The sequence below is a fragment of the Lineus longissimus genome, chromosome 5 (genome assembly GCF_910592395.1).
Source record: "Lineus longissimus chromosome 5, tnLinLong1.2, whole genome shotgun sequence".
NCBI lineage: Eukaryota > Metazoa > Nemertea > Pilidiophora > Heteronemertea > Lineidae > Lineus > Lineus longissimus.
In genome coordinates, this window is record NC_088312.1 from 22,261,119 (window position 1) to 22,275,119 (window position 14,001).

At 43.6% G+C, this 14,001-nt stretch overlaps 1 protein-coding gene across 2 annotated transcripts; it reads left to right on the forward strand.

Annotated features, from left to right (window-relative positions):
• The first annotated feature begins 2,924 nt into the window (after window positions 1–2,924).
• Window positions 2,925–13,389, forward strand: LOC135487942 (uncharacterized). Of its 2 annotated transcripts, XM_064772243.1 has the most exons (4): window positions 2,925–3,136; window positions 10,515–10,729; window positions 11,704–12,430; window positions 12,961–13,389. In XM_064772243.1, exons 1-3 carry the CDS (start codon window positions 3,102–3,104, stop codon window positions 12,417–12,419), a joined length of 966 nt encoding a protein of 321 aa, XP_064628313.1. In that variant the 5' UTR covers window positions 2,925–3,101; the 3' UTR covers window positions 12,420–12,430; window positions 12,961–13,389. The 2 variants fall into 2 exon arrangements, with proteins under 2 accessions (XP_064628313.1, XP_064628312.1); XM_064772242.1 differs by having other exon boundaries at window positions 11,704–13,389.
• Window positions 13,390–14,001: the final 612 nt, after the last annotated feature.

Consider the following 14,001-nt stretch of genomic DNA (forward strand, 5'->3'; position numbering starts at 1 on the left):
TTGCGTTTATTATAATGACTGGCACATGACGATGTTTCAAAATTAGGATTTTTTCACGAACAGAAAGAACTAGCGAGACTTGCCGTCGTTTTGCCCAGTAAGCTTTGCTAAATTCTGCATCACCGGTGCTGGGATTGGAAACGAACCAATCGCATGGCGTTATTTTGGGTAGAGATCCCGTCATCACGAGTCTCGTTAATTTCTGTTTGTCGGTCTCCACTCACTTACCAATGCCTCGTCAACTGGACACACACACAATAAAAGCCAATATGACGCACGGCGTTTAAAGTGCAGTATTCGGGAAATGAAACATTAATGGCATGGACGGTGGTCTTGAGAAATTTTTCACGCTTTAGACAGGGGCCTGTTGACCACTGTAGTCGAAGCAACAGAACGGAATGCATCCCTTAGTCATAAATGTACATCATACACGTCGAAAGTTGGCACGTACAAGCTAAATATAGTAGCGTTCCTGCAGGAGAACCAAATTTCGAGAGGTCCCCCATTCTGATTCGTCGATTTGCAAAAGTTCACAAGCAAGAATGGAACATTTTTGAGATTTTCAATTAATGGGTTAGTGCATGACTCGTAGTTAAGTATTCTTCCAGTTATCTTGGATGACACCTATATCCTCTATATTCAGTCCCGTCACTGTTCAAGAAAGGTTCGCCGCTACGTCCATAACGAAAGTAGATTTCAAATCACCAGCTTAAAGCAGTCGACTGTATCGATTACACCAATCATGGTAACATACTTCTTCTTCTGCGTTCGGGGTTTTTGAGATGCATGCTAGACAGACATTCCGTTTTCGGTGACAAAGTCGGCTGTCCTGGAGAGAACGACCACCGAGTACCAGAGCTTGTGGTCCGGATGGTATCATTTGGCGAGTATTCCTCTCTAATCTTCATTAGAGAGCAGGCACAGAGCCCTAGAGCTTTGTGGTCAGGGTGGTGGTCTTTGGCCAGTCTTCCTCTCTACTCTTCATGAGGTAGCAGGTCTGAAGCACGTGAGCTCGAGTCTGGTCTTCAGCTCCATGCTCACATCGAGCGGATTCTCTAAAGCCTATTCCGTGAAGGTGTTTTCTGTGGCCTGTGCCTAAACGGATAGTGACATACTACAAACGCTTATGAGCGAACGCCGTGGAAAGGAAGCAGACGTAGAGTCAATAAACCTCAGTTGAATTCAGCCAAGAAAATTATCATCTTACCTAGAAAGCCTAAAATCCCAATCTGAATCCGCTGGACTAAGACTGGATCGAGTGCGTTGCGATTTTAGAGCCCGGTGTGTCGTCGTTGGGTTTCTTCCGCGGACCTACATGTTTAGGCCCTGCATATCGCGTATTCAAACTTCAGGAGTCTCCGAAATCAGCAAGTCTGCCAATGCCGTATGATGCGCACTATGCATTTAACCACTCTGTACCTTCTCCCTGTTATTTGATATCAAGATGAATTTAGCATAGAGACTGCAGAAACGTTTAAAAAAAACCTCTTTTAGAAACTTTTAGAATATTTTTAGTACGTATATTTTGCCTCTCAATAAAAAGTGCTTCCCATGGATTGATATCTGATCACATTGATGATCAGATCAGATCCCTTCTTCTATGATTAATTTCATATCTGCCTGAATGCAATCGATATGCAGTGAAACCTCCCTTAGCGGACGCCTCTCTATTAGGGACAGCCTTTCTATAAAGGACACTAGATTTGATCCAAAATTTGTTGTTTCCATTCAATTTGATCACTCTAATCAGGACACCTCCCTATCAAGGACAGCGCACTTGTCAGTCCCAATGGTTGTCCATGATAGAGAGGTTCTACTATAGTATCAGCTGTGGGCATGGGCAATATCGTCCCTCGAGTTACAAAACATTCGTATTTTGTTTCATCCAAGTAAATTATCAAGCTATCCTTTTGTCTCGTGTAGCCCATGAGATGATGCCCTGCTTTAGGAACTAATAATTAGCAAGAAATTTCGACTACATGTCGGTATAAAAGATGACGTACGAGTGTCGCGGTGATGAATTAACACATAATTTGATGACACCACTTCGTACTTCATACTTCGTCGTACACTCTAGTCTACACTCCTTTGTCTTGTAATAATCAACTGTAATTCCGTATCGTGTAATTGAATACATGTACGAGAGCTATTTTACAACATTTGATGAAAGATAATCATCTTCACCTATCACGTACCACAGAAAACTGTATTATTTTGCCGCTTGAGGAGTGTTTTGAGTAAGGCAAAAGCCGAGATTGCGGCCGGTGTGGAACTGTCGAAGAAATGGTATATGTAGCTTTAATTCGGAGAGACATAATTGGATCTTAACCAAGCATCATTGTCTAATCAGACATACGACTTCGCAAATATCTCAATTATTGGATGTCGTCATGTCTGATCATTCACTGCCGGCTTTGCATGATAAGGTGAGGGGATCCAGAAGAGACGAGCATGATGATATGATTTTAAGTTGCGGAGTCTTGATGCATTCCCAAAAGCATTCCTTGGGGACACTCTTTCCAGGATTTTCTAGGAGTTTGCCCGTACTTTATAGGGCAAATTTCGTTAGGACAAAGCGTTAGAACAGAGGCAACATCAAACAAGGTCATTAATACTAAAATGCTAATGACGTGTTTACGAAAGATAACTTATGTGCTATGATATTGTCTGTTACAGAATCATATTCCCATTTGTACTTTAAGAGCATAATTACCCGTTTCCATGACAACAGTATGTTTACATCAAAAGATTTCCGGATTGTTTCAATCTGGCCATGTGTATGACCAAAAGTTCCATGATGATATTGTCATGGAACCTTTGGCCTCAATGACGTCATCATCTATGCTAATTGGATACTATCAGGTCTTGTCAACTTGGCAGGAGACGCCGGGAAGCGCTGGGTCTTTCGTCATCAAGGGGCCAGGATAAATGTCGGTGGCGATGGCGTATACAGCGCAGTAATACGGTGGCAGCCGGTATTCTAACACCAATGCGGTGCTAAGCCTTAGCTACATTAGCTATCAAATAAACATCAATTTCCTATCAAATTTACTGCATAAACATCCGCTTTTCCCTCTTATCATATTATTCAAGAAGTCTCAATGAATTTTGCCGCGAGTGGAGGAGCCATGATCAGGTAGGACCATTTGTTAATTACTTCTTTTTGTTTTCAGCTTTCACGGCCAACTGACTCCGGTCGTTGAACTTGAACTCGAAAATTAAACAGCCCTTCACGCAATCCACGTGGAGTGATGAGATCCAAGAAAAACAAGTAGTCGTTCGTTTCCTAGTTATTTAGATAGACGCACTGTCTACCGAAACGCTTAGGAAGGTAAAAAGAACATCTCATCGCTTATACTTAGTGGAAAGTACAAATATGACAAATAAGTGAAGTTGGGGCAGGCAGACGAGATGGACTTCCGGTTATCTCCTTGATTAGTCCACCAACCTCCTCCTCAGGGAAATTCTGTATTTGGGTAAGGAGCATCTCAACAACAACATCCACATCAGCAACACCAACAACTACAATGGCAGAACCGTATTTAGCTATAGGGGCACATCCAGTTACGTCGTTGATTAGTCCGCCAACCACTTCCTCAGGGCAGTTTCAGGGTATTTAGCGAGGGTTAGGGTCCACTCCCCCCCCCCCCCCCAGACGTCAACGAATAACACGTTTTTCAGATTTTTATAGGTGAGGGTTTGGACCAACCGTGACCTTCCCTTACCAAATCAGATGACCCCAATCAGTCTCGGAGGGGGTACAAGGTGTTATGACACCGTCGCGAATCTTCCAACCGGAATATAGGCCTTCATATTATTTTGCACCTACTTATGCCCACGCTTTGCCAGCACTTTTTTTTGCCTGACGTGTGAGATGACACCTAATTAGCTTCGAAAATTCGAACAACACTCTTTAACAGTCGTCCCTCTTCTTAGAATCCCGACAATAAAATCCCTTGCTGTCAAATTTCCACAATCCAAAAAGGTCATAGTACTGTTTCTATCTATATAGAACAAGAAATATTTGTAAAATATGCCCTTCTGTATTAATTCATCAGTCAATCATACTTGTGCACTTACCTTACCCTTGGAATGAGGTTTCAGTAGAGCTTACAATCTGAACAATAGTGAGGTTTCGCAACCGCCCGGTTAGGCCCTTCGACGACGTTTATCTATTGTTCAGGTAAACTCACACAATAGATAAACGTCGTCGTAGGGCCTAAACGGGTCGTTGCGAAACCTCACTTATAACTGATGCTGGACCGATATCCTGGTGACCCCTATACGCCCCTAGCGATCGGCACCAGGTCCGTAATAATGCGCCTGAACCAAAAATAGGACATGACGCAACAATACCTGGTAAAGGCTTAATAGCCTCGATACGAACTATCCTATCAAAATAACAATGTTTTTGAGCACGAAGTTTATAAGATCTATTTCGAGTATCTCTACGCGTGTATAGAGATATGCCCATGTGTACAACACTGAAAAATGAGTAATTGTGGCGGCCAACCTGCCTCAGGTCTGGCCTAACATCAGTCACGTGACGGGCAAAGGTTAAGCCTAATGCTTCATGACTTGAGATTATCATGTACTTAAAGCTGTTGGCGGCACGGTGATAACATTTGGCGATGACCATCCGCCCACGCTCATGTCACTGATCCCGACCAATCTACATTAATCGCGCCCTGATCTGTTAATCAGAAAAAGGATGACTTCTTAAATTGGTGTGCCCATCAAGCAAAGTATGTCATAATCCAACCGTCTCTATTGCAGACTGATGGGTTATTAGTAATAGTAGTAGAGTCTTTCGCTGATTATAGCAATATGATCCAAGCTTGCTCACACTCTTTGCTAATTAGCCTCAGTGAGTGAACGCTAACTGTTCTAATGCCATGAATAATAATAGCAAAAAGAGAGAAACAAGTTTAGTGAATCTTCCCTGTAGTTGCAGCCTTATACGCCTCCTCCATTATATCCAGGGTTCCTTGTTAGTTTCTTCAACCTCAACTACCCTCCTGGGAAGCCGTATATTTAATGTGAATTCGTGACATTTATCAAGAATCCTCAGATCTCGAAAGCAAGACAAAGACTCGAAGCAGTCTGTCATTTTGTTTGTCTTATGTCTTTTGATGTAGCATAGTATCAAAGGAAAGAAATATGACAACAACCCGTCATTCTGGGTTTCGTCCTCAACTTGTGGGACAACGCGGCGTGAGCAGCATGGCTTGGAGTTTCGGCTAAGCCCCTGAAACACCAACGCAAACTTCGATTAGGCTGTGGAAAAATCCAAAAATTGTGTTTATAGGCTTTATGCAAACACTTCCGAACCCCCTACAAGAGACGAGTGATTCTTCGTCTCCCCGACTTTGACACCCTACTACGAACATATCAATGGATCAGTCAGCGGTTCTTGGTGTCGCTACGTGGCCATGGGTTACGACCATTGAACGTGTTTGCAAATGCCAAGGAACCACTATCTGACATCAATATCATTCCCTTTTCTGTTTGTTACAATCGGGTGCTAACACCACAGCCTTGACAGTACTGCCAAAAATGAAGATAAGGTGCTAAATAGTTCTAGTTGATTATACCTTGGAGGAATTATACTTGACAAGTATAATTCCTCCAAGATTATACGCAGTCCTCTTCCTTACATGTACATGTAGTTTTTTAATTCCTGACAACAATTCTGGGGCAGAATAAATTGCTTTTATCGTGATGAGTAAGATGCTTACACGTTCAATGGGAGTAACGCACGCGGCGACACCAAGAACCGCCGTTTATAATTTGCAAAAGGATTCTGTCACGCAAGCCACAGGCAACTTCAAAAACCTCGAATGCGCTTAAACTTCGTGATGTGCTTACACGACCCTTGTAATCCAATGCCGACCAGAAAAAAGGATCACTATACCATATTTGTATCCGGCCTTTATGTCACAGTTCGTCAATCGATAGCTAACGCTGTTTTCTAGCGATGATAGGAATAAACTATGAGTTCTCTCGCCCTTTCAAGTGGAGACGCACCTTTCATTTCCCACACCTATCGATTGTACTCCCGAGTCAGATGACTCGGTACTGGTCAAAAAAGTCGCGCGAAATTAAACCAAAAGGGACATAGAGGGCGTAAGAAATGTTGCTTTTATACGAAAATGGCGTCCAGCTTCTTTCTGTTCAAGAGTTACCCAGCCGTTTTCTCGACAGAAGGTAGCCCTCCAGTAACGCTCGTTAAGATTAAACGCACTTACGTCCATGCGAGTTTGGGGTGATCCGGCTTAGAATGGAACGATACTAAAAACTATAAAAACGGAGCGAAGGATTAATGTACCAAAAGCCAGTCCCTGCCACAGGTCAATTTCGATAGTCGTCGCAGTTGCCCCTTCAGGGCTTAAGTGACAGCAAGGCATTTCTTCAACTTATGACCTCATCAGAAAGCAACTCTGCATGGGTCGACATTGACCGGCGATGTGGGCTATGAACACTCTGTGAGAATCCGGATCGAACTACGTGACGTGGTCAGTGCGTCATCATCAAACGTCGCTGTCACTCACAAGTGGTCAAAGCCCTGGCACAATTAGAATGCCGACGAGCTGTTTGCAAGTGGCACACACCTCTATCAGTTTCGTCTCCGTGTCATCAACTAGCCATATTTATCTTCTAGATTTCGCATACCCTGAAATTCGTTCTTGGTCACAAATGTTTGATTCATTAACTCCAAAATATCACCTACTGTAGTCGTTGGCGCATTTCTAATAAAACGCAGAATTCGTCTCTTCTGATCGGGCAATGTGACCGGAAGTCACCCGTAGTCCTTGAATTCGAAAATGTTGGTCCTTTCTTACTCAGTTGAGGGACTAACATTTGTTTACGATGTGTGGTGTACAGTGGTGCACATCTTTGATTATCATCTCTGGTTTTGAGGGAAGTCTGGCCTGAGCCCACTTCATTCCATCGAAAGAGGAGTGAAAGGAGGCGGAGAAGAAGAAGAAGAACCAAGTGAAACTGACAGCAATATGAAAGTGCCTGCCAGATATTCGTGTATACATGTCGCCCTACTTTGAATTCAAGTCCGAGAGAGTGGTCGGTAGCCCCTCCGGTGAAGGGCTACTCCTTTGACGGGTCAAGCATGATACGTAGCTCTGGTCTCGGGTTGCCCAGCTGCTTTTAAGTGCTCTTGCTGGATAATAACCGTAATAGCTTAGGACAACTGGGGCTGTTTGTTTCATCAGTGCGATGTTTGCATTGAGAATAAAAGCAGGCCGGGATTGTGTTGATTGAATGAGTGAGTGGCATTAGTTAGATTTTCCAACACCTATGGTCCACATAAAGGTCGACAAGGAGTTGTGTTGACGGAGGACATAGATACGTGTTTCTGGAAAATGACTTTTCTGTTAAGTTGGGCCTTGGCTACGCTGTATTTGGGATTCAAACAGAGCGCAGTGCCACACATGGTGATCCCGTAAGGATCCTAAATGTGAATGCAAATTCTTTTAACACTGAAAAGACGTCTCATGATCTGGAGAATTCTGACGGTGTGCCATTTGAGGTGGCAACGCCTCGAAGTCAAGACCGACACGAGCAATGTTATTAAGACGCGTGATGGCTGGTTTGAACTTGGTGAAAAAGGGGATTGAGCAGAATATTCTGTCAAATGACGCGAAGTATCTTCGGCGCTTAGTATTCTGGCGTCATGCATGAGTATGAATATTCCCTATGTACATAATTTCAAATTCCCATATGGTTCCTATGCAAATAAGCTCCCATCATTCATATAAACCTTTGATCACACTTAATAGAAGCCCTTGAACCCGAAGGTCTCTTCAGATCAATCCAGTAACCGGTCAAAGTCGAATGTAGTAAAGCTTCTTGCAGTTTGCAACCGGTGAATGTCATAGATGGCTTCTTTGGTTGGAACTTTTCATCAAAGTCTGGCGAATCGGTAATGGTATCACGCGCGGGTTGCTTTCCTCGCTTGAAGCTCCTTGCTAGCGTCATTTGCAACAGCAGTGACGTCATAAAATTTCTGCCTTGCCAAAGAAAACTGGCCAACGCACTTTTAACGTCCAAGAACAAAGGTGAATCAATAAGGTGACCGGATAATTCATTTTACCATGTTTTATGACATTTTTATGGTCATCCACAATGATACCTATAAAATGTAAGCAGAGAGAATGAAAAACTTGATCTCCTTCTTTTTCTCCTTCTTCAGCGATCAGATACTCAATCGCTTTCATCCTCAGGTCGTGCGCCGCGACAAAATCGACTATTTTGTTTTTTGAGGTCCTGTGCTTCAAATTCATCCTCCTTAACAACGGACAAGCGTCAACTTAAGAATTTCAGTTTGGCACACTTTTTTTTTGTTGAAATATTCCGTCAGACGACTTCCTTGTGTTTAAGATCTGTCAACTCGCTGATTACGCAAATTAACTCTGGGGCGTTAATCAAAGGAAAGGAATATCACAAACGCAGTGTGTGAAGGTTCAATGTTGTCCGCGGCAACTATCTACATATCTCAGGGGTTGATCCTCAATGAACTATCTATTGCTTGATGGTAATTGCGGTGCAAAGGGCGAATTTGTAGATTTTGTTTTTGGTTGCAAAATGTATTGCAAATGCCTGATGATTTGGCAACAGACATCTGACCTTAACTGGACAAAGGCCTATGTCGGCTATAGGACCAATGTCCTGGCGAAAAAGGACAGTTTACGAAAACCGTACTTTTTCCCGCCCCCGTGGGAGACACCATATCACCGCCCCAAAGCCTTGGCCTGAAACTCAATCTTACATTTACCCACCTGACATTTTCAGACGGGACACTGACATATATCGGTTTCAGTATATTTCGCGCCATGATTTCCTATTCCTAGAAAACGGAAGTTGCTGGCATTAGGGTCCTTTTCGGGAACATGCTGCTCTGCTCAATCGCACTATTCAGTGAAGGCCTGTCTGATCTCACTGTCGTTGCCACCGCGGCAAAATTACGTCCGGCCCCAGCGGGTATCCGCACCCGCAAGTATATTTAATTTTCAATCGCTAAACTTAATTTTGACGCGACTATCCTGGCCGCAGGAGAAAACGCGCTCTGGCATGAGGCCTTCAGATTCAACTACGGGTTTGAAAATACTAATAATTGACTGTACGAGCCGAACGTTTTGCCGGGAAAGGAAATTAAAAGTGCTTTCGTTGAATCATGCCTTGAGGCTTGAGTCGATTATATCTTCTGAAGGTTGTAATCAAACCACGTACATCGTCTAAAGTACAATGTAGAAACATATCGTCATCGATGACGCTAATGAGTAGCTATTTTATCTATGATAAACGTTCCTCTGAATTTAAAGAGCAAATAATCAGATTTATGAAAGTGGTTATTCCTGTATTTTATGACTGCCTCCATTTTCCGACATTCTTGATTTAGTGGTAAGGTATCTGCCTTATAATCGAAAGGTCTGTGGTTCAATCCCCGGGGTAACGCAAAAATCCGCAATTTGCTTATGAAACACAATCTGCGAAAAAACAAGGGTCTATTCCCCGCCGGTGTTGACCTTTTAGGGGACACTTGATCCCGACCGAGCGGCCGGTCAACCCGCAGTCGTCAAGTATACATTTCATTCACGCGCTTGTTTTTTACCTTGCGCTGTTTTCATCTAACGAACATTTGAAGCCGGACAACAGGTCCCTTGGGGTGATATTCCATATATAATGACCACCATCCGGACGGTGGAAATGTCACGGGGTTACTTGAGCCTGCTGGGAAGCCAAAACAATGTCGTGGTGACGACGCGGTTCGGCCACTGGTGGAAATGAAGACCGGAAAGGTCCGACTTGATGTTGGGGCTGACCTGTTGTTCAAAGTATCAGGTCAAAAATGCCAACATGTTTTTGTATCTGCCTCTTTTTCCATCCGAAAGGTGAATTGGCGAGAAACCCTGACAAAACTCTTTTTCTCTATTATTTATTGCTGGCATAGGCCCCCCATCAAAGTGGCAACCACGCAAAGAACAAATTCTACCATTAGAAACTCATGAATGGACATCGAGACGAAGCGAAAACGCGTCAAATCGCATTCAGTGTACTCTGACCGCGTTCAGTGGAAACCTCTTCTTTCACTGACCGCATGCGTTGTCGGAATCGCCTTCAGTGTGGACCTTATCAATACTTCTCTTCAAAGTCGTCAGAATTGAGATGGCCGAGTCATTGACACCACGAGTCTGTTTCATGAATATAAAGTGGTCGATAGGACGATTCCTTGACCTCGTGAAATACAGACTTTGTGGTCCTGCTTATCCATTCATGAGATTCCCAATGAATATGGGCCGGTTAGCTTTACTCTGGGGATGGTGTGGGCGTGGGGATCTGATTTTTATATTCTATTTCAAAGGATTGAAGCAGCCTATGGCCACATGCAGGAGGCTGAAGGCAGTCACACACTACAGCAATTTGATACCGTAACAGACAGCTTTCAGTGATATTTCTTTGTTCATTCTTGATATGTTTTCCGTTTGGTTCTCTTTTAGGCGGCATGAGTACCACTTAATAGTTCTGGTCTTCCTGATCAGCCATTTCATCTGCCCCACCGTCCAGTACCGTGGCTGTGGGCCCCACCTGGCTAACGCCGTGGAGCTAGTCTGCGAGATGCGACCGGGAGTCAACAACGAAGACCCTGAAGACCAAACAGACGATGCCACACAACTGGTCTCGCTGCTGACGGAACAGAGTAGAAACAAGAAGAGTAAGTGGTCCATCTTGATTAGCTAATAAGAAGCAATTAGAGAGCTCGTGTCATTGTTTTAATGGCATGAAGCCATCTAACACTTAAGACGACAAAATGCCACTGACCCTTACTCAGTGTTTGCTTCTTTTCACGTATATATTAGTATTTTAGAAACACAGTCTCGCATACGTTACCTCCGTCTGCTCGTAGCTTCAGGGACGCCTTTTTGGGGTGGAGTCGATCCACGAACTTCGCTCCTTATTAGGGAGGTTTCGACGTCTAATCCCAATTGGCTGCAACTGCTCAATGCATAAGGGATAACTAAGGGCAATTATAGTTTATACGCACACTTATACATATAAATGCGACACCCATGACGGCAAACAGCTGATTAATGTTACATTATATAAAGACGTACGATATATACTCAACAGCCAATTAGATTTTGTATGATCGTAGAATGGAAAAATATATCAACAAAGCTTTCATTAAACTTACCATGTTGGTTATTTCCTGTATCCAAATTTGTCGCGTTGTATATATCAACAAATACGGATTGCCAAGAGAGTCGGGGATCCACGATGGCTCAGCTGGTAGAGCAGTGGACCGGCAATCGGAAGACCTGTGGTTCGAATCCCAGTCAAGACAACTTGATTTGTCTGTACTAATTCTATTCTATATCAAAACGAATTCTTTATTCATTTGATATCATCTGAAAAGGAAGTTATCAAAACGGCAGCAAAGTTTTGCATTTTAATCTTGCCTGAAGGAAATGATTGATAGATTCTAAAAGACCGCGGTTGCCATGACTTCCATGTAGCACTGTTTACTTTAACTTTTTTCTGGAAAGATTTCCTATCTACTGGTCATGGCGAGGGTGGCGGAAATATTTTACTTGTCAGTTTGTTTGAGCCACCCTGTGTAGTTGGCAGATATCATATCCAGTCTTTTTAATGGCACCCCACTTAAAATACGCTTTCTTGTTATTCCAGGCTCCCCTTTTGTTTCTAAACGTACAGCAAATGGCTTTTTGCGGGTACGATCCCGTCGGGGTATTGTGGACGAGTGTTGCAACCGTGATTGTCACATTGAGGAGCTTGAGGAATACTGTCCGCCGGTAGTTGGTAAAATACCACGCGGGATCGAAGACGAGCAGCAGCAAGTAACGGCGAAGGAGGAAGAACCAATGGTCGAAGAGAGTGCAACAATCAATGGGAACGAGGCGTCCTTGAGGGACCAAGAAACAAACGGGAACGTTATACCGGAAACGGAAACGGACAGAGTAGTGGCATCCAACATGGCGCTTGATATCAACGCAAACGAGGCTCCCTCTGCCGACCCAGTTCAAAATGAGATATCGGAAACCTATCTGGGAGTTGGCCTTATTCCAACAGCTGAGCCTGTTCAGAAAGAAACCCTCTCAGTTGAGGAGGAGCTCAAGGAGACCGCCTTAGGCCAGGCTCGTCAAAATATCGATCCAACTGTGAAATCCGTTCTTCCCCAGCAAATTATGAAGAATGTAAAACAGGTGGCGCCGTATATAGGACAATATAAGCCGGATGCGCACGCGGGTTCCGCTGCCCCAAGTGATGCTACCCAAGCCTATAAAATCCAAACGGTGCGAGTACCACCAATACCGAAAGTAGGGTCATCAAGAAGGCCTTTTCCACACAAGGTGCTTGAAAGTATTAATAGATGGAGGGGTTGAATGATATATAGGTAGTTTTCAATTTAAAAGCTTGTAGTTCATTTTGAGTTGCTTTGTTCTGGAAAAGAATTCCTGACTTCACGTAAAGTTATGCTGACAAATTATGGCTGGAAAGGAATGGCGCATTTCCACATGACGGACTGCCTGCAACTCAGTGCCCTGTTGATTTGGCGGACTTTGTGGAATTCGATGGATATTCCAAAATACCGTAAGAACATAAACTACGATAAAATATCTCCACTAGCTTGACATCAGAATCTTTCTGTCTTGATAGGAACAGCTGATGCCTTCACTACTCATCTTCTTGCGGGTCGATAGCGCGTTTTGGTATAGAGTATTGCGTCCAAAGTATAACTCATGTAACTCATTTATCATGTCCGACATCTGATGGCAGTGAACTACACTGAATTCCGCCATGTCCGCCTATTCGACGCGCTGGGTAAATTGGAAAATGTGCTGGCTGTCAGATTGAATCTCGTTTTGATGCAGGGCCGAAACAACGTAGATAACAGCCGGATATCTGTTTTTCTTTGTTTTTTAGGCTTATGTTACGTTTTATCAATTCGGGTCCAGGCATCCACCCTAGCGTCATCCGCCCTATACCACATCGAATTGACGGAATGGAATGAACGGAATGTGACAAAATCGTGCTCGGACATCGCCGAAGGGTTTTCAATTGGGTTGAAATGTGTAACGGTAGAAAACGCCGGACCGCCTCTAATTTCTAACAACAGTGTTCTGTTTGGAGTGCACCTCTGAGGTTCATCGGAAAATATGCACAAAAATGCATATACCAACACATACAGTAGAACCTCTCTATCAAGTACAACCTCGGGGTTGACAAGTGTGCTATTTTGACATAGGCGTCGTTAATATCGCCTGCAGACCGAGCCCGAGTCATTCGAATCCTTTGAATCCGTTGAATCCTCTGTTTCGATGTTGCACTCAAGCATAGCTGCTATTGCTGGATGTGTGTTAGCCTGGTACCACTGGCCATCGTCAGACGACGCTGTATTGACGGGACGGACGGAGGCGGAACCTGGCCTCCGTCCGTCCCGTCAATACAGCGTCGTCTGACGGTGGCCAGTGGTACCAGGCTAGATGTGTGTAGGCTATCCAAACAAAAATAACCGCGTGATGATTACTTTCTTGTCATTCCGTGATCAAAGAGTGGGGACTTTTTAAATTGTACAATTGTCCTCAGCTCTCTTTGATTTTCTTCCTCATCAATCATGTTGCTGATGTGAATGTTGATTAGCGAACTTGTACGGCACGATGCTTCGTCGGAATAAATGTGGTGTCCCTTTGTTTTCATTTTCATTTTGTCGTTTAATATTCACTTTTTTACACAACCCGTGATTACAGAAGATAGGTGATTAAAATTCTTAAAATACAATATTAGCGAGTACGACAAGGTATCCACTATGATAAAATGATAAAGTAGGCCTACACAGGACGAGATGGTTTAGAATTGCCCTTCTTTACACTTTCAGCGTCAGGAATTAGGTCAGAATCGCTTCTATAAAGTGTAAGAGTACATGGATGAACACATTCGTGACGAGTATATCATGATGATTACTGA

Excerpts from the sequence above, each read along its gene's own strand:
- LOC135487942 (XM_064772242.1), top strand. The coding sequence starts at position 3,102 with ATGAATTTTGCCGCGAGTGGAGGAGCCATGATCAG. Across the intron at positions 3,137-10,514 it reads AGTGGAGGAGCCATGATCAG|GCGGCATGAGTACCACTTAA; the intron begins GTAGGACCATTT and ends GTTCTCTTTTAG. Across the intron at positions 10,730-11,703 it reads ACAGAGTAGAAACAAGAAGA|GCTCCCCTTTTGTTTCTAAA; the intron begins GTAAGTGGTCCA and ends TTGTTATTCCAG.